This window comes from Magnolia sinica, chromosome 4, assembly GCF_029962835.1.
Source record: "Magnolia sinica isolate HGM2019 chromosome 4, MsV1, whole genome shotgun sequence".
In the NCBI taxonomy this organism is placed as follows: Eukaryota; Viridiplantae; Streptophyta; class Magnoliopsida; order Magnoliales; family Magnoliaceae; genus Magnolia; species Magnolia sinica.
Genome location: NC_080576.1, coordinates 78,128,932 through 78,147,469, shown reverse-complemented (window position 1 = coordinate 78,147,469; position 18,538 = coordinate 78,128,932). Strand labels below are relative to the sequence as shown.

The window sequence follows — 18,538 nt, the reverse complement described above, 5'->3', positions numbered from 1 at the left end:
CAAGGAAGGTTTCACTTTTTAGAAAATCACATGAAAGAGAGAATCTTTTTTCAATTCACTCCAGTGACTTAGACATACATTTTCAGCCGTTTCTTTGAGGGCAACTTTTCCATCCCTTAATATCACCCAATCAATGTATATTTCAAGAAATCTTCCATCTAAACAATTTCTCAACAAAATGGATGGTTCAGATTAACGAATCATCATCTCTCTTGGACAATGGAGAGACGAAACTACCACGTTCTAGTTCTTCCGGTTATATTGCATTACAACCTTTCGCAGAGGAAGAAAGCATTCGTAAAGTGGTGGGGGTTGGGTGTGTTTGGCTGGACCAATTCCATGGGATTAGGTGGGATGGAATGGATTTTAAGGTAATGATGGTGGTTTCAGTGTTTGTCTCTTGATCCCATGGGTTTGGGATAGCCCATGGGATATACAGCAGCCTGTTTGGACCGTCCCAAATGGATGGGTTTGCATCTACACTGCTTATTGTGGTGTGCCCCACTCACTGTTTTATATTTGCCTTAAAACAGGTTTATGGCTAAATGTAGGTCGGTGAAAATGATGGACGGAGTGGATATCTCATTGATATCTTGGTGGGCCCCACATAAAGGTAAAAATTTACATCCTGGGATTGGCAGAATCCAGGTTAGCTACGGGTGGTGTTTACGAGGGCGGAGGTACATCCCGCCATCCCAAACGGGGGATGGGATGAGGTGGCGTGGGATAACCCTCCTAATCCCATCTAATACCATATCCAGTGCTCGGCCAAACACGCCCTTAAGTAGGGGAAGGGTCGTCTGACATGTCTCAACTTTTTATCATGTCAAAGAATGCAGAGAGAAATGCGTATTTTACTGGAGGTACACATCACTCCTCTGTTTAGTAGTGGGACCCATAAAAAATTAACATGATCGGACTCCAATGTTAGTTTTACGCAAATTTAAAATGACAGAGACTGTTCAACCGTACACTTGGCATAGCTCTGACTTTTGCAACAATCCAGATTGTTCATATCGCTGACCTAACTGGAGATGAAGCTAACGAAAAGCGCATCGAGAAGATCGGAAGGAGACTCCGAAAGCGCACGTCTTCAAAGTGGATCTGCCTGGCCTCAGGAAGGAGGAAGTGAAGGTGGAGGTTGAAGAAGGGAGAGTGCTCTAGATCAGTGGCGAGAGGAGCAAAGAAAAGGAAGACGGAGATGGTGTCGGTGAGGAGGCGCTGGTGGCTACTTGGAGAGGAGACGGGTCGTTGGGATTGTCGAAGAGAGAGGAAGAAGATTAGGAAGGTGCGGGTAGAAAGGGTACACACACACACACACACACACACACACACACACACACACCGTAGGGTAAAATACTAAATAACTAAATATACATTATACATACTAGATCCGGAGCGGATCGGATCGGCCCTGATCGGATCCAATTGGATCAGATCGGTCCAAATTGTTATTGATCCGAACTCGACCCGAAAAGATTTCGGATCTGGATTGGCCTACTCGATCCGCGCAGGCCGTCGGATCGGATTGGATCGGGTCGGATTTAGTCGAATCGGGTCAGAACCACCGAATCAGGTCAGGATTGCTCAGCTCTAGTGTACATCATGATGGGCCCCCATGTCAAGGATTCCATGCACTTATAAGTGGATTCAGGGATCCACTGTAGTCGTGTCCCATTTTTTGTTGTAGCTTTGGCTACATATTAGGGCTAAAAGTTGGGCAGGTTCAACCCGACTGACCCATGACCGACCTGACATTGGGTTGGGCATGGGAAAGACTTATCAGGTTAGGTCTTAAACTAGAGCCATACAAACACCAACCTAATAAAACTTGGGTTGGATTAAGTTGAGGTATTGAGTTGCCCAACTCAACCCGAACCAAAACCCAATTAAAATATAAATTCATTATATATTAATTATAATTAAGTGTTGATTGTCTATGTTGAAGGCACATGAAATTCCAATGCCATCGGGTTTCATTGTTCCACCTCATTTTCGATGACTCAAGGTAATAAGATACGCAGGATTCTCTCTTCCAAATAAATTACTTGGTACACAATGTGAATATAACTTTTAAAGGGGTAGTTGTCCTCTATTTTAATTTGTTTGTTTAGAAAACATAAATTTCTTTGCTATAAATAACTACATATATAATTAATAGAATTATAGGTATAAAAAATAACACATGCATTAAAAATATGATAGACTAATATAATAATGAAAATATTAGCATATATCTACCAGCCAACCCCGCTTGGGTTCGGCTTGAGCTGAGAATTTCCAACCCGGGTTGGGTTGGATTGGAGTATGCACATTAACTTTGGGTTGGGGTAGGGTTGTGCACCAACCAACCTGCCCGACGTTGTCTCCTCGCTGGACGCACATGCTGAAGATGTTCTGCTGATCAGAACCGTCCGTATTCTCAATGGTATCCTATGCAGACCATTCAAATAAATTTGCCCCCAATGACTGATGCAAAAGGTGAAATCTGTACACGAGAGAATTTTCAATGGCTCACGTTGAGCTCTACGAATCTAAGGTCATTATCATCCGGGGCGGCTTCGGTGGATCCCCAGATCCACCAAGGTGGGCCGAACCCTTGTGGGGTTCAGCGTGATGTATGTGTCTTAAATCCACACCGTCCGATCAGTTTGATAGCTTCCTTTAAAAAAGAGAAAAAAGAAAAAGAACTGAACAAAATCTTAAATGGACCATACCACAGGAAACAGTGGTGATTGAATTCTCACCATTAAAAGCTTCATGGATTCTTCCGGAATGTTTATTTGCCGTCCAACCTGTTGATAAGTTCAAAAAGACGCAGATGAAGAGGCCACACAAATATCATCTCGATCCAAAGCTTTCGTGGCCCACGGGAAGTTTTTAATGGTCAATTACCGTTGTTTCTTGTACTATAGTTCATTAAGATTTGGATCTCTTCATTTTGTAGATTATGCCTTAAAATGAGCTTTCAATACGGATGGACGGCGTGGATTTAGTCACATACATCACTGTGGGCTCCAAAGTCAGGGGTCACACCATCTCGATGGATCCGGCGATCCACTGAAGCCGCACTCATGACCATGTTAGAAGTGTCATTATCGGTACATAGTTCTCATTCAATCGAAGATATGGACGGTTCCAATCACCGGACCATATCATCACTTGGGCCAGAATGGGGCGACACATGCTGGCTCTGCATCCAGAGTCGCGACTTACACAAAACGAAATATCTCCTATTCTCTTTACTACTATTGTTACCTTTCATCACGCAGGGTCCACGTAGCCAAAGCTCACCCGTCCGATTCACTCCCAACGCCTGTCCACCATCGGGATCCACGACCCTTGCCTCCATGCCAGAGGCCAGGAGGCCGGCCGATCCGTACCGTCCACTTTCCTCCACCGAATCCGTGGACGTTCCGACACCCGTCGTCTCGGTCATTGCGTACCCTTGGAGAATCGCAACTGTCGGATACTTTGCCCAAAACCCCTCCATCACTTCCTTACTCAAAGGAGCCCCACCCGTCAAAACCGTTTTCAATGACCCTAATTCGTACCTGGCCCGTATCGTGTCGGCCTGTCTCGCCAACGCCATGAGTATCGGCGGCACGAGCGGTAGATACGTCACGTGATACTTCTCGATCGCTGAAAGCATAGCATCCATCTCGAATCTTGGGATCACCACCGTCGTCGATCCCGAGGCTGGCACGGCCACAGCGAATATGGTTAGACCGTAAACGTGGAACATTGGGATGGTGGAGATGAACGTCTGCGCCCCATCTTCTAACCGAAACCTTCCAATACAAGTCTCCACCATTCCCATCAGATTCCGATGCGTTGACACTACTCCTTTGCTGGTGCCGGTCGTGCCTGACGAGTAAAGCATGGTGGCCGGGTCGTCTGGTCTGACTCGCTCCCTGACTCGGTCTCGACTCGGCTCCTGCGCCATCATTTCCTCTATGTTAGACACGATTTGCACTCCTTCGATCGCGGTCCCGTGTTCTCTATCTGGTAAGAGTACGATCGGGAGAGTCGACTGGCCAAGTTTGGAGAGGAGCGACCGAGTCACGAAGGCGAGGATCGGTTTGGAGTCGGCCATCTGCCTGGCGATTTCACGCGGCGTGTTGAGAGTGTTGGCTGTGGTGACGATGGCGCCGATGGACATGACGGCGAATACCGCGATCGGGAAGTAGATGGAGTTCGCAGAGAGGATGAGGATCACGTGACCTTTCCTGACGCCGAGGAGGGAGAGGCACGTGGCGACGGAGCCGACGGCCCGCCAGAGATCGGGGAAGGTGACGTGGCGGCCCGTCAGGGCGTCAATGAATGCGGTCTTACCGGAGTGGAGCCGGGAGGAGATGAAGGTGGTGATGTCGAGGAAGTCGTCGGACGGGAGAGTAATGGGCTTGCGCTTGCTGTAGAAGGTGGAGTTGGAGCTGCAGAATCCGCTCCTGGGGTCTACGGAGGTGCTATCGTGCGCCATGGAGTGACGGGTTGCCTCTGCTCTGCTCACTGGATACCAAGTTTTGCAACTGCAGGCTAATTGACAGAGGGATCCGTATTCATTGTACATTTCTTTTTTGAAGGTAGGGGAAGCGGATTGGCTGGTGTACCACACACCTGTTATATAGCTGGTGTAGATACGTGCCGTACGAAACGAGCACCGACGGTCCTCGAACTCCGAGTTGTACGAACGTTTCAAAAGACATCAAAGTTACATGGCCCCACAATGATGTAATTTTTATATCCACACCGTTCATTTTCAGAGATCATTTTCGAGTATTATTGAAAAAATGAATCATATCCAAAGCTCAAATGGACCACACTAAAAATAGCAGTGGGATAATGAATTTCACCATTAAAAAATTGTAGGCCCACCATAATGTTTATTTTACATCCAATCTGTTCAGAAGGTCAAAAATACATGGATGAATAGGAAAAAATATTTTGATATTGATCCGAAAATTCTGTATCCCCCAAAAGGGTTTTAATGTTAGACGTTCAATCTCCCACTGCTTTTTGCAGTGTGGTCCACTTGATCTTTAAATTTGCTTTTGTCTCAAGCCTTAATACGAGCTCGCACAATGGATAGACGGCTTGGATATAACAGATACCTCATGATGTGACCTACAGAACTTGCTGACGACAATACACCATCTCAATAGCTGGTGTGTGGTACATCAGCCAATCCGCTTCCGAAGGTAGCACCCGTGGTACACGTGCAGATAGTTGTTCGTGACATGCATATCACACTATTTCCAAAGGGTGCAGATTCAGTCAGGTGGGGAGCTGACCGAGTTCGGTCAGGTGGTGACGGCGACCCACCTTGATGAGGAAACGGATTGGCTACTCCCCCGACACTAGCCCGTGGCTGTTCTGTCCTATGTGGACCTGCCATCATTGTTGTATTTCATCCCTTATCTTATTTTTAAAAATTATTTTAGGAATTTATTCCAAAAATGAGAGGTATATAAACCTCAGGTGGACCACACCACATGAAAATAATAGTGATTGAATATCCATCATTAAAATCCTCCTAAGGCCCACTGTACTGTTTATTTGACATCCAATCTACTCATTATGTCATACAGGTCCAGATGCAGATGAAGGGAAAAACAAAAATCATCTCCATTCAAAACTTTTATGGCCCCCAAAATGTTTTCAATGGTTGACGTTCATTCAACACTGTTTCTTGTAATGTGGTCTACCTCATTTTTGGTCTCATGCTGTAAAATGATCTTTAAAAATAGATGGACACTATGGATGAAACACATACATCATGGTGGGGCCCATAGAGCACCGACCACCAGCCATTGGCTGGTGTCAGGGAGAGTAGCCAATCCGTTCCCCCTTGATGTATACAATTTCCAATTTCGAAGCGGATTGACCGGTGTAGCACACACCAGCTATATAAGTGGTGTATTGATGTCAGCAAGTTTTGTGGGTCTCGTCATGAGGTGTGTGTTATATCCAAACTGTACATCCATTTGGCGAGCTCGTTTTAAGGCTTGAGACTAAAAATAAGACTGATCTAACTATCAAGTTGACCACACTGCTAAAAGCAATGGAGGATTGAACGTGTACCATCCCTTTTATAGGTCACAGAAGTTTTGGATCAATATAAAATTTGTTTTTCCTCTTCATACAGGTCTTCGTGACCTTATGAACAAATTAGATGGAAAATAAACGTTATGGTGGGCCCTACAAATTTTTTAATGGTGAAAATCAATGTCCCCACTACTATTTGTGGTGTGGTCCAGTTGATCTTTGGATAGGATTCATTTTTTGGATAATACTCTAAATTGATCTCGAAAAATGTCGAAAAATGGATGAATAGTGAGGATATAATAAATACATCACAGTGGGGCCTATGTAACTTTGATATCCTTTGAACACTTCATACAACTTAGAGCTCAAGGAGCGTCAGCACTCGGCTTCGTACGACTCATACCTACACCAGCCAATCTGCTTCCAATTTTCAAAGGGCACAGATTCAATTATGTAATACACATAATTTTTTAATACCCAAGTATTGAAAATTGTCAAGTGTTACCATGAAATTTAACTTATTATGTATATGTGTATGATACCAATCTAGCTATCCTAACCTTACATCCATTCTCCAACACGAATCTGACCATTGGGAATAATCTTCATTCATATATCAAGCCATCTAACCGTTGATTTTGAGATAAGATTATCATATACTAAAGTATTCTCACTTGTTTATCATAACTAACCATTCAGTCAACTACTCACCGCTAGGTAAAGATATCTGACCGTACACTCTGAGTTTGGACCACCTGATCATAGTAAACTAGCTACTTGATCTCAATATCCACTCATACACATATTAAATTTAGATTTTGATCCATTCATCTTATTCATCACTTATGAATACGCTTAACCCACCATCAAAACTACAATATGAGAAACTTACACATGTGAACAAGTCACTTGAATCTAACGATATATATGTTTTACCTTTTGATTACTTCAAAAACTCACTTGTGATCATCTGTTTACAAAACTGACCATACACCCACTTACATATATGATCATAGTACTAACCATCAAGTTTTTATATTTTTAACATGTCATTTGACCATCCATTATGTTGATTGATAAATGTACATTCTCTTAATTAGTTTGGTGAATAATTCTTTTTTCATAATGATTTAGATATAAGTTCTTTTGTAGGAATTATTTAGAAATGTGCCTATAACCATGTACAACCATTAAATTTCTCAAAACTCTCATATTAACAATAATTACAAAAATATCATTAACATAAACCCTTAAATTCTAAATCATATGGTTTCCACGATCCGTTTAATGTGAAATTTTATACCATACCTATGTATCATAAATTAACCATATATGTCAAACTTCGGTCCTTAGATCATTGTAAAAGTGACCTAATTGATAAATTAGTCCCTTAACCATTGATTTTGGTGTCCATCGAGTGAAAAAAACTCATCGATAGTCGTAGTAGGGTATTTTCCTTCATATGAACGACTTGGATTGCTCATCATATGGAATAAGTGTGAAATATGAAGACCCCACTTTGATAGGCTTTTCCTTAAGCGTGAAATTATCCTTTTAAGGCTTACCAACTCCTTATAAATATGGATCTTCCGATTTAACCACTTTCTTTCGTTCATTACAACTCAAATCTACGGGGTTATACAAAATTTAGACCTCGATCTATGATCTTAAACCGTTGAATGTTGAAGCCAGTTCATTCATTTTGGTACAAAAGGTAAACTTTTACATTTAGGCTTTTTCCACCACCGAACAATCACCAAATTTTGTCCAACTTTTTGTCTATCCTGACTACACATTTCTCCCAAAATTGGGTCATGATCATTAAATGTGGACCGTTAATTGAGATCAAGTTCATTTTGGTACCCGTTAGGAGAATTTTCAAGATACCCCAATCCAAATTTTGAATCATCAAGAAAATCATATACCCCAGCTCTATTCAATGACCCTGACACAATGGACGATTAAATTTAAAGAAAGATCGTCAGAAAAGGAAAAATTGGAGAAACCCAATACAAGTGTGATATGAAACACACTCTTCTAACACACCCACTCCTTTTAAAAGGGGTGTGCGTCCCTTCTCCACTCACATGCTCAATCTTCTCAACGCTCAAGGAAGAGAGAGAGAGAGAGAGAGAGAGAGAGAGAGAGAGAGAATGAAAGTGAGGGAAAGAGAAAGAGAAAGCGTAGACACCATCATCTCATTCCTTCTCCACATGTATGGTGTCTCCCTCTTACTCAAGCGATGTCATGATTCATGTAAAAGCTTTCCTACATGGATATCTACATAGGGTTTAAATATAAGGCTAAGGTGAGAGATTCCTTTAAGCTTACACTAATTTGAATTGATATGATTTATCTTGTTTTTGCATATTTTCATATTATTGTAATTTTTCATGCAATTGATTGATTTACCATCATCAATTATTTATCCTTTTGAAAATTTTAGTTAAGATATACTTTTAATTATACGTGATTTTTATTAATTTATGTGAGGCGATGGATACAAGCCTTACCTTTTGCCAATTTTGAGAGCAACGTGTGCTTCCACTCTATATTGAGATGTCCTTTTGCTCCTTTCCCCTTATTTTTGTTGAGTTAGCCTATTTGTTACTCTTCTCTTTTATTGAGTTACCTTATTGCTACTCTTCTTCTTTATCAGGTCAAACTTGTGTTACCTCCTTTTATGGCTTGGGCATGTGTCTTGGAATCCCAAAACCCTCATAGTTCGACTTATTTCTTTATTGATACAAGTGATGTGTTATAGGCCTCATATATAGTGGTTCATATATATTATCATTGACCTAATGTATTTTCAATAGCTGCCCTCTTGGTCAACACATAATCCCGTGGGTTAGTGAGTGGTGCACAATCGATGTAAGTAAATCGTCATGCGTGTTATATCACTTATTGGGATTAGATGTCGTAAATAGTCACTCCATGAACACATCGTGTCACTTAAATCCCCCAATAGTGTTGTTTTGTTGCCTTGAGATGTTCGCATAAATCCACGTTAACGTTGGACATGCCGGCGAATCTCCATAGTGTGGGAATGCGGGACGAGCCAAATTTTTTATGAATTGTATTTCACATTATAATGATCACTACGGATGATGGACCACACACACTGTGCTAGGCATGCATTCATATATATATTGGTTGCGCATACTGATACCACTCATAGTGGTGGATTACGAGACGTATCAGAACCCTCACATTATTCCTATGAATCTCTTGAATTATTGTTAATCTTAAAGGATAACCATCACTATGAGTTGAATCCTTACTCTTGCTCCGGTGGTAGACTTTTAGGAGTTTTAACACCCGGTCAACGGTTCGAGTATCCATAGGTGGTAAAATTTGTAAGTGCTAAGTTGTAAATCTAGCACCTGTATTATCAAATTTTGTTGTGCTAAACCACTTTGGAGTGATTAACTTATTTTGATAGATGAAAAGTTCACCTTCCTTCGAAGATGAGTTTCAAGTTCATCTACATCAACATCATATGCTATGACTACTTCAAGTAAGTGTGCATGTTCAACTTCGAGATTAAGTTCAAGTTCACCAAGTCCAAGTACTCAAGTTCAAGTTCATCTCAAGCTCAAACTTAAGTTAAAGTTCAAGCTCAAGCTCAATCTCAAGTTCAAATACACTAGCTCAAACTTAAGTCTCAAGAACATAAGTTCAAGACACAAGTTCAAGATGCAAGTTCAAGTAAATGAGGTCCAGCTTCATGTACTTCAAAGTAACATATCTATCGAAGCAACCAATGTTACAAGTTCAATACTCACATTTAAGGTATACATGACCCTAGAAAGACCTTAGGTTTAGGTCATTAATATTGCATATTTAATTTGGGTCATAATACTTAATTTGGGCTTTGCTTCGACTAGTCCTAGTCATTGTTCGACTAGTCCAGGCATTGGCTCGACCAATCCAGGGTTTTTCTCAATTAGTTCAGAATTTTACTAAGAAAATCGAATAAGGTTATTAGGTCTTCGACTAGTTGAGCACCCTCCTCGACTGGTCGTGGAGACTGGCTCGAGTAGGGCTCGACTTGAACTCTAGCAATGTGAATTTTACCCACTCGACCAGTCAAGTGTTGTGCTCGACTAGTCGAGCTAGCCACTTGACCAGTCAAGGGTTTGTTTTATCCAATCGCACCAGAAAATTTGAAAATTGGTTCTCCCAGGACCTGTCGACACTACAAGAAATATGGTTTTTACCTACGAACTTTTTACCTATGAAATTAATTTTCGTAGGTAAATATGACTTTTACCGACGAAACCTATTTTCGTAGGTAAAAGTAAACTTTTACCGAGGTAAATGTCATCTTTACCTTCGAAACTTTTCGTAGGTAAAGGGTGTTTTCATGAAAAGTTTACTTTTGCTGACAAAATCTAATTTTGTAGGTAAAAGACATCTTTACCTATGAAAATGTTTGTAGGTAAAGGGTCTTTTGAATTTTTCAACACAATTAAAAATCTATATGTTTACTTGGACCGACGAAATTTATTTTCGTAGGTAAAACCTATCTTCACCTACGAAAATTTTTGTAGATAAAAATCAAAATGTTTACTTTTACCGACGCAATTTATTTTCGTAGGTAAAAGCGGGGTGTTTTCAATTTTTAGGCTTACTTTTCCTACGAAACTAATTTTGTAGGTAAAAGTCATCTTTACCTACGAAATTTTGCGTAAGTAAAGGTGTTTTGAATTTTTGAAAAAAACCAAAAATCGAAAAATTTACTTTTACCTACCAACAGTTTCATAGGTAAAAAAATGTGTATGAGGCTTTTACCTATGACTATTTTCGTAGGTAAAAGCATATATGAGACTTTTGCCTGCAAAATATTTCGCAGGTAAAAATATAATATCTAACTTAAATTTCAAATATATATTAGACTTTTACCTACGAAAGATTTCGTAGATAAAAAACGTGTATGAGACTTTTACCTACGCAATATTTCGTAGGTAAAAATATATAGTTGAGACCTTTACCTACGAAAATGTTCATAGCTCAAAAACTTGTATTAGACTTTTACCTACGAAATGGTTCGTAGGTAAAAATATAATATTTAATTTACATTTCAAACGTTGAGACATGCAAGTTTTCATGTAATATTAAAAATATAATATAATTTAGATCCTTAATTTAAATTTAAAAATATAATATTAAAAATATAATATTTAATTTAAATTTCCATGGAGAAATTTGATGGTCTGATCTTAAAAAAAAAAGACATGCATCAGAATCAAGGATCTACTATTTCAATTCAGTTTCATCATGCCATTCCTTTTTTTCATCTGGACATGGGTGGAATGTTTACCAAAAAAAAAAAAAAAACTCAGTCAATTTTAAGTTTGTGTCATGTGTCCCACATAGAACAATACGAAATACTACAGTGGTCCACATTAAATTTAAAAAGTTCCAATATTGGTCATTGGGTCTTTTCCAATCTAGGAAATTTGGGGGATATGGTCCATCCCCAAATAGAGGCAACAGATCAATGGTCTAGATCCCCAAACAAAAGGTCCCACTATTAAAAACCAACAGATTTTGTTAGAAGAAATTAATGGATCCATACAAACAGGAGAGCAATACTCTATATATATATATATATATATATATATATAGAGAGAGAGAGAGAGAGAGAGAGAGAGAGAGTGTAGAGAGAGAGAGAGAGAGAAAGAGAGAGACAGAGGCAACAGAACAAAGGTCTAGATCCCCAAACAAAGGGTCCCACTACTGAAACCAACAGATATTGTTAGAAGAAATTAATGGATCCATACAAACAGGGGAGCAATACTACACACACACACACACACACACACACACACACACACATATAGACAGACAACAAATCAATGGTCTAGATCCCCAAACAAAGGGTCCCACTATTGAAAACCAACAGATATTGTTAGAAGAAATTAATGGATCCATACAAATAGGGGAGCAACTTCTAAGAAAAATGGACTTTGAAAAGCATCAGCAACTTCTAAGAAAATGACAGAAAAAAAAATACATACCTTGTATTTAGCAACCTCTTCCCTTACTTCCTTCAAATCACCCTTTGTGAAAATCAGCCCCACGTTGCCCTACATTTACAATCAAACCGACCAAAACAAAATCATGATCTAGACCATAGAATCAAAAGATGAAAATACCCATAACCAAGAAGAGAAATCACACACAACGAGCAACGGTAGGAGATTAAGATAGGCCTTGTTCCCGGTCTTATCGGAATGTAACAGGTAACCTAAAATGACAAAATCACAAAATAACTAATAAATCTTCATTCTAAATGAAAATGAACTCATTAAGGAGCAAGAACATACCTCTTGCAAGCTCAAGAAGAGAGATTCAATCAATAAAAAAATCCAAAAATTGCAATTTCATAGCCGTATGGATGCCGAAAGGGGGAAATCTGATTTTCTCCTTCATTTCAACTCCAATGCTCTTGAAAAAAACAACAAATGGACCCTCTTGCAAGCTTTAATGATTGGTCAAAATCTCCCCTTTAATGTCCTTGTGGATTGAGAGAATCAAAGAAGTGGAGGAGAGCTTGTGTCGCATGCTAGGGTTCAAAGCCTCTTTTCTTTTAACATAAGTTTTTTAGTTTGTTTATGGTGTGAGTTCAACACCAACTTTAACAAAGAAACACCACCATTTTAACTTAAAATCAATAAAGAAATATTCAGTATCAACTTTACATTTTAAGGTTTTTAAAAATATGAGTTTTAAACCATTTAACATGAAGCTTTTTTCTGACATATAGATTCTGTTTTAGATTCGTTTTTTTCATGAAATACATGTAAGAGCAATTTATCTCCTTGTCATTCTTAGTCCAATTCCTAGAGATCTATTTAATTGGCATCTATACAAGAAAAATAAAAATAAAAGAATTCAAATTAAAGGGCTCCCATTTTGATAGGAATAATGGGCATACTTGGCCCAATCAAGACGGTTGATATTGGGTTCTCTCTTCCACACATGTAGCTCATGTGTATGTCAGACAATATCAAGACGGTTGATATTGGGGCTCTAAATGGATGATTAAAAGGTATGGGCAAAAGTACACATTCAATATGTGTAAGTCCATCAATCAGTATACAAGGATCATTTGATCAGATCATTCAACACTATTTCATGTAATATGGTCCATTTCAGATTGGGATATACCTCATTTTTTGTCTCATGCCATCAGATGATCTTTAAAAATAGATGAACGGCATGGATTAAACACATACATCATGCTTCCTTTTTGTTCTTTAGACTTTAAATTATCTGTTAACATGGATGAACGGAGTGGATAAAATAAATAAATAATGGTGGACCCCACAGAGTTTACTCTGATAAGGGTAACAAGTAACTCACCTAATGGGGACACATCAAATCCACGATGTTGATGTTCGACAATTGGATGTCCAAATCTTAAGTGGACCACATTCCAGAAACAGTGTTGAATGAGCGTCAACCATTAAAAAACATTTTGGGGCCATAAAAGTTTTGGATTAAACTGAATTTTGTTTTTCCCCTTCATCTAGCCCTGTATGACCTAATCAACATATTGGATGTCAAATAAATAGTACTGTGGGCCTTAGGAGGATTTTAATGATGGATATATAATAATTTTATAATATATATATATATATATACACACTTCTTACATTGAAACATAATTTAATAATTTGTAGCTTTCTTAATCTTTTTATTTTTATTTTTATTTTATCAGTAGTGTAATTTTTTAAAGAATCAAGGGAAAGTACATATCGAAAAAATGAGGATATGCAAAACTATGAAAGAGCACATATTCTGTTCTAGGGTTGGAGAACTTTAAAGGTAATCCATCTGCTGGCTTTTAGTAAGTTACAAACCTTACTTTCTCCATATAGATCTCCACCTGTAAGTGCCATAAAAGAAAAGTTTTACCGATGACATTGACAGTTCAAAGGGCATGAAAATCACGGAACATCAGTACTTATAATACCATTGACAATTTGACTATGTACTTGGATCTGTCATTGACAAACGTTATGTAGTCAAAAAGCCCATTTACAACTCGTGGAAATATTCCTTTTTTCTGTCCATCACACTCCGACATACTTGGGCCCTGCTTCAACATGAGGATGTTACTAGATATCGTTGAATTGAAAACAAACTGCTTCAAAATACACCACTATTTTTTTTAGAATGACTCATTAAACAACCCATTCATGAATACAATTTAATCACTTCACCTCCAGATCTATATTTTTACACTGTAGTTTTCAAAATAACAGTAGAATTTCACAAACAGAGATGCTACAGATGGAATCGGTTGAAAACCACAACCTGATCCGAAAATTTAACTGTAAATTACCTCCAGCTAGTCCAGATCATGAATGTAGAAAACTTAATACTCTAATTTCATCAAATTCTTAGTAATTTTCAAACAGAGCAGCAACAGCAAAATGAAATCGAAAGGAAATGAGGCGTTTAGATGTAAAGAAGCTATAACTGGTGAGGATAAGGGATTTAGAAATCTCTTCTGCAATTCAATGAGAAATCTCATCTTGCTCTTTCTACCTACACCCGTCCAACTAACTCATCCGCTGCCTAGATTGCCCACCACTCACGACTCTCATTTCCTTTGTTCTCTCTCATTCTCTCCTTTACTACAAAATAAAACCAATCAAATGAGCTAAACTTGATCTGGCCTAAAAAATAGAACTCGAATCATGTTTTGGAAGTATGAATGCAAATTTTGTATGTAGAATATCCCCTAAGATTGTATTACCATACTCTTTCGAGTCGGATCTTGGCTAGTGCGAGCTACCAAGTCCCTAGCAGAGTCACTATTCTGTGAACACTGAAAATTAGCGCGCCACGCTTTTTAATCATCCATTTAGATTCTATTACCACACTCTTTTGAGTCGGATATTTGGTTTTTTTTTTTTCCCCCTCCATCCGAGTCTATATGGCTTTATAAACAGGTTGGATGACAAATAAACATTATGGTGGGTCCTAAGAAAGTTTCAACAGTATAGTATGGTTTACTTGAGGGTTGGATCTACCTCTTTATATATATATATATATATTTATAATCTAAAATTATATGACAAAATGTTGATGGGTTACTTCCTACCACTGTGATTTCCGTACTTGCTCCATCTAAAGTCCTATAAGACTATCTCCTATAGTGCCTGCCTGGTAACTTGCTCCATCTAAAGTCCTATAAGACTATCTCCTATCGCTCCTCGATTGTTGTGGGACGATGATTTGGATGGTGTGAATGTATATACATGTATGGCATGTGTAATGGATGGTTGCCACACCATATGAAAACCTTAACCTTGGATAACCATCATTAATAATTCATAGATACTTTCAAAATCTGATTCGTTTAATGGCCCACAGTCCTATCAAAGACGAGCGGATTCCGTTAGGTATCTGTGAGTTTTGACTGTGAGCTTAAAAATAAAGCAGATTCAAATCTTAAGTAGACCATACCATATGAAACTTTGTAAGGCCCACAAAGCACGTGTTATCCACTTTGATCATCAGGTCCTCATGTTCACCACCCCCGAAAACTAGTACGATCCAAAATTCAAGTCCCGATGAGGCCCACCTGATGAACAACTTGGATGTGGTGTTCTTGATGGACACTGGTGCAACACAAAAACATGGTGGACCATGGAGCTTTGATGTACGATGGGAATTGTTAAGGATTCAGAAACTGGTTATGTGTCAGGAACTTCTACAGGGAGTTACAAAACAGATTGGTGAGACGATGCATGAACTAGCTGCAAAAGTTGACGAGTATGCTCGTGGAATGATCAGTGGGTCTGGTTCAACCCTGTTTGAGGAGCTCATGGGAACTTTCCATGAGGTCGAGCTGTGTTGGCCCCACCATGATGTGTGTCAAACATCAACACCGTGTATTTGATGGGTCCCCTTTAAATTATGGGATATCCCAAAAATCAATCGTGCACTTGGTGGGGCCCTAACTGAAATTTGGATGTGTCTAAAACTTGGTATGACCCCTCATCCAAGGGGCACACACATAATGGATGCACTGGATTTGTGAACCTAAACCAATGTGGGCCTAAAAAATAATTATAAATATTTTAATGGAGGGTAATCCCTCTCAACTTTTGTATGCGGTGTGGCCCGCCATGGGAGATGTTTTACACGCATCATGGTGGGGCCCACAGAGCCATACCAGACCCCGGCTGAAATTCAGGGCATGAGCCAAAAAATGAGCCAGATTTAAAGTTCAAGTGGACCACACTACAGGAAAAAGGGAATCCAATAGCCATTGTTAAAAACTTCTTGGGCCACTGTTTACTTTGGTGTGGGCTACTTCAATGTTGGATCTGCCTCATTTTTTGGCTCATGCCTCAAAATGCCATGGTAAAGTAAATGGACGACACGGATATGTCATATACATCATGGTGGGCCCACAAATAATTATAAATGTTTTAATGGAGGGTAACCCCTCTCAACTTTTGTATGTGGTGTGGCCCACACAAGTGATAGATTGATTTGATTTTTAATCCCTGGGCCCAACATGGGATGATGCATCTGACTGATGGGGTAGATGTTTGACACGCACCATGGTGGGGCCCACAGAGCCATACCAGACCCCAATCTCAAAATTTGGGCGCGTGCTCAAAAATAGAGCCACACCCAAAAGCCGCATGTGGATTTTGTTAACAAACCCATGATTTTGCATCAGATAATATCAATTCATTGAAAAGATTGTGGGTCGCGTATCGTACGATTCCTCTATGTGAAGAAAGCTGAAAGCGAAGAAGTATTTTTACCCTCTCTCTTGCGGGGCTTTCAAGGGAGAAGCTCAGATCCGAAAAACCGTAAGAAATTCTTCCTCCTTTTAATTTCTCGACGCAAAAGAGCTTCAAGATCGAATCATTTTGCTGTATTTTCACACAAATCCGTTGAAAATCACGTTAGTCCATGTTCTTTCTTTGACTGAGTTGATTTCAGATTGAGAGGTTGATGTTAGGGTTTCCATGTTCTTTCTTTGACTGAGTTGATTTCAGATTGAGAGGTTGATGTTAGGGTTTTGTTTTGTAGTGAGACTGATTGCTTGTTTGTATTGGAGACTGTAAATCTTTGATTCAATCTCTTGCGTTTTGGTTTTATTAAGAGAAAACGAAAATGTTTTTGCTTTTGTTTTTGTTTTTTATTTTTTATTTTTAAAGAAATTGAGGATATTTTTTGGCATATTAGCGAAATTTTCGACGTTCGAAACTGTAGATCCTTGAATAATCCATCTTTCTTCTTCTTTTTTTTTTTTTTTTTTTTTTTTTTTTTTGAAAAAGAGGCTTTGTGAGTGAAGGTATATAATTTATTGAAAAAGAGGCTTTGTGAGTGAAGGTATATAATTTTAAAAAACTGGAGGATATTAGTGAATTTCAGTGGGTTTCGATGTTTGGAACTGTAAATCTATGGGATTTTAGTGGATTTCAATGCTTGAAACTGTAACCCTTTTTTAAAGTGGATGGTGAAAAAGGACGTTGGAAGATTTATTTATTTATTTTTTTTATTTTAAAATTTTTTTACATGCATTTTATCACACACACACACACACACACACACACACATATATATATATACACACACACACACTTCAAATTAGAGGAATTAAGTGAATTGTAATTTTTAGGATGTTTAATTTACAACAAATTCCTCCTTTTTTTTTTGGTTGTCACTGATCAAATAGAAAGATACGGAATTTGTTTTTCCTCTTTTTGTGTGTGTGTGTGTGTGTGTGTGTGTGTGTAACTGAGCAAGTAAGAGGCGCTAATGCAATTTCTGCATGGGCAAATTGAAGAAGCAAGCAATTCCAGGCACATGCCATCTCTCTCCTTTTCAGGTACTCTCTCTCTCTCTAGGTATTTTTCTTCTCTATCTCTCTGTAAAATTCCATTCCATAGCATAAATGATCTTCTGTAGAAGGCTGTTTTATTTTTTATTTTTTATTTTTATTTTTAATGTTTCCATTGTGATTGAGGAATTTGCAATCTTTTTATTTCCATTCATGTTTCGAAATTGGGTTATTTTAGAATATTCTAATTGGGAATAATCACAAGGCGAAAAACCGGAATTCTGTTCTGTACGCTTGAAAGGTTGTTTCCCACTTGTGGTTTCTGTTGTTTCTGTGTCTTTTGATTTTTAAAGTATTCACAGATTAGAATTGCCAGGAAAGTTGAATTCTATGTTTGTGAAGGTCAGGTGGGTGCTTTGAATTCTTTGGTATCGCTTTATGTTGATGCGTCTCGGCATTCCATTTTGGAATTTTTGTGTATGGTTTGCCATTTGTAGAAGTTGTATGAGGTCCATCCATGTCATGTTGGTGGTGGATGTTTATGGGGATCGAGACCATGGATGTGGCGGGGCCACTAATTTTGGTGATTGGACATATCATTTGAGATAATTTTTTGTGTAATTCTCTACTAGGAAATTACATATGTGACATGTAGGATAGAGT

The 18,538-nt window shown here is 38.8% G+C and overlaps 1 protein-coding gene across 4 annotated transcripts in view; it reads right to left on the bottom strand.

Annotated features, from left to right (window-relative positions):
* Nucleotides 1-4,541, bottom strand: part of LOC131243258 (probable CoA ligase CCL5) — an 87,099-nt gene extending 82,558 nt beyond the window's left edge. For 3 of the 4 annotated variants that reach the window (XM_058242453.1, XM_058242455.1, XM_058242456.1), the window contains exon 1: nt 3,259-4,541. In XM_058242453.1, coding sequence (XP_058098436.1) covers nt 3,259-4,480 — 1,222 coding nt within the window. In that variant the 5' untranslated portion in view covers nt 4,481-4,541. The remainder of the gene's footprint in view (nt 1-3,258) is intronic. The other variant, XM_058242452.1, reaches the window with a different exon arrangement.
* Between the last annotated feature and the right edge of the window lie 13,997 nt (nt 4,542-18,538).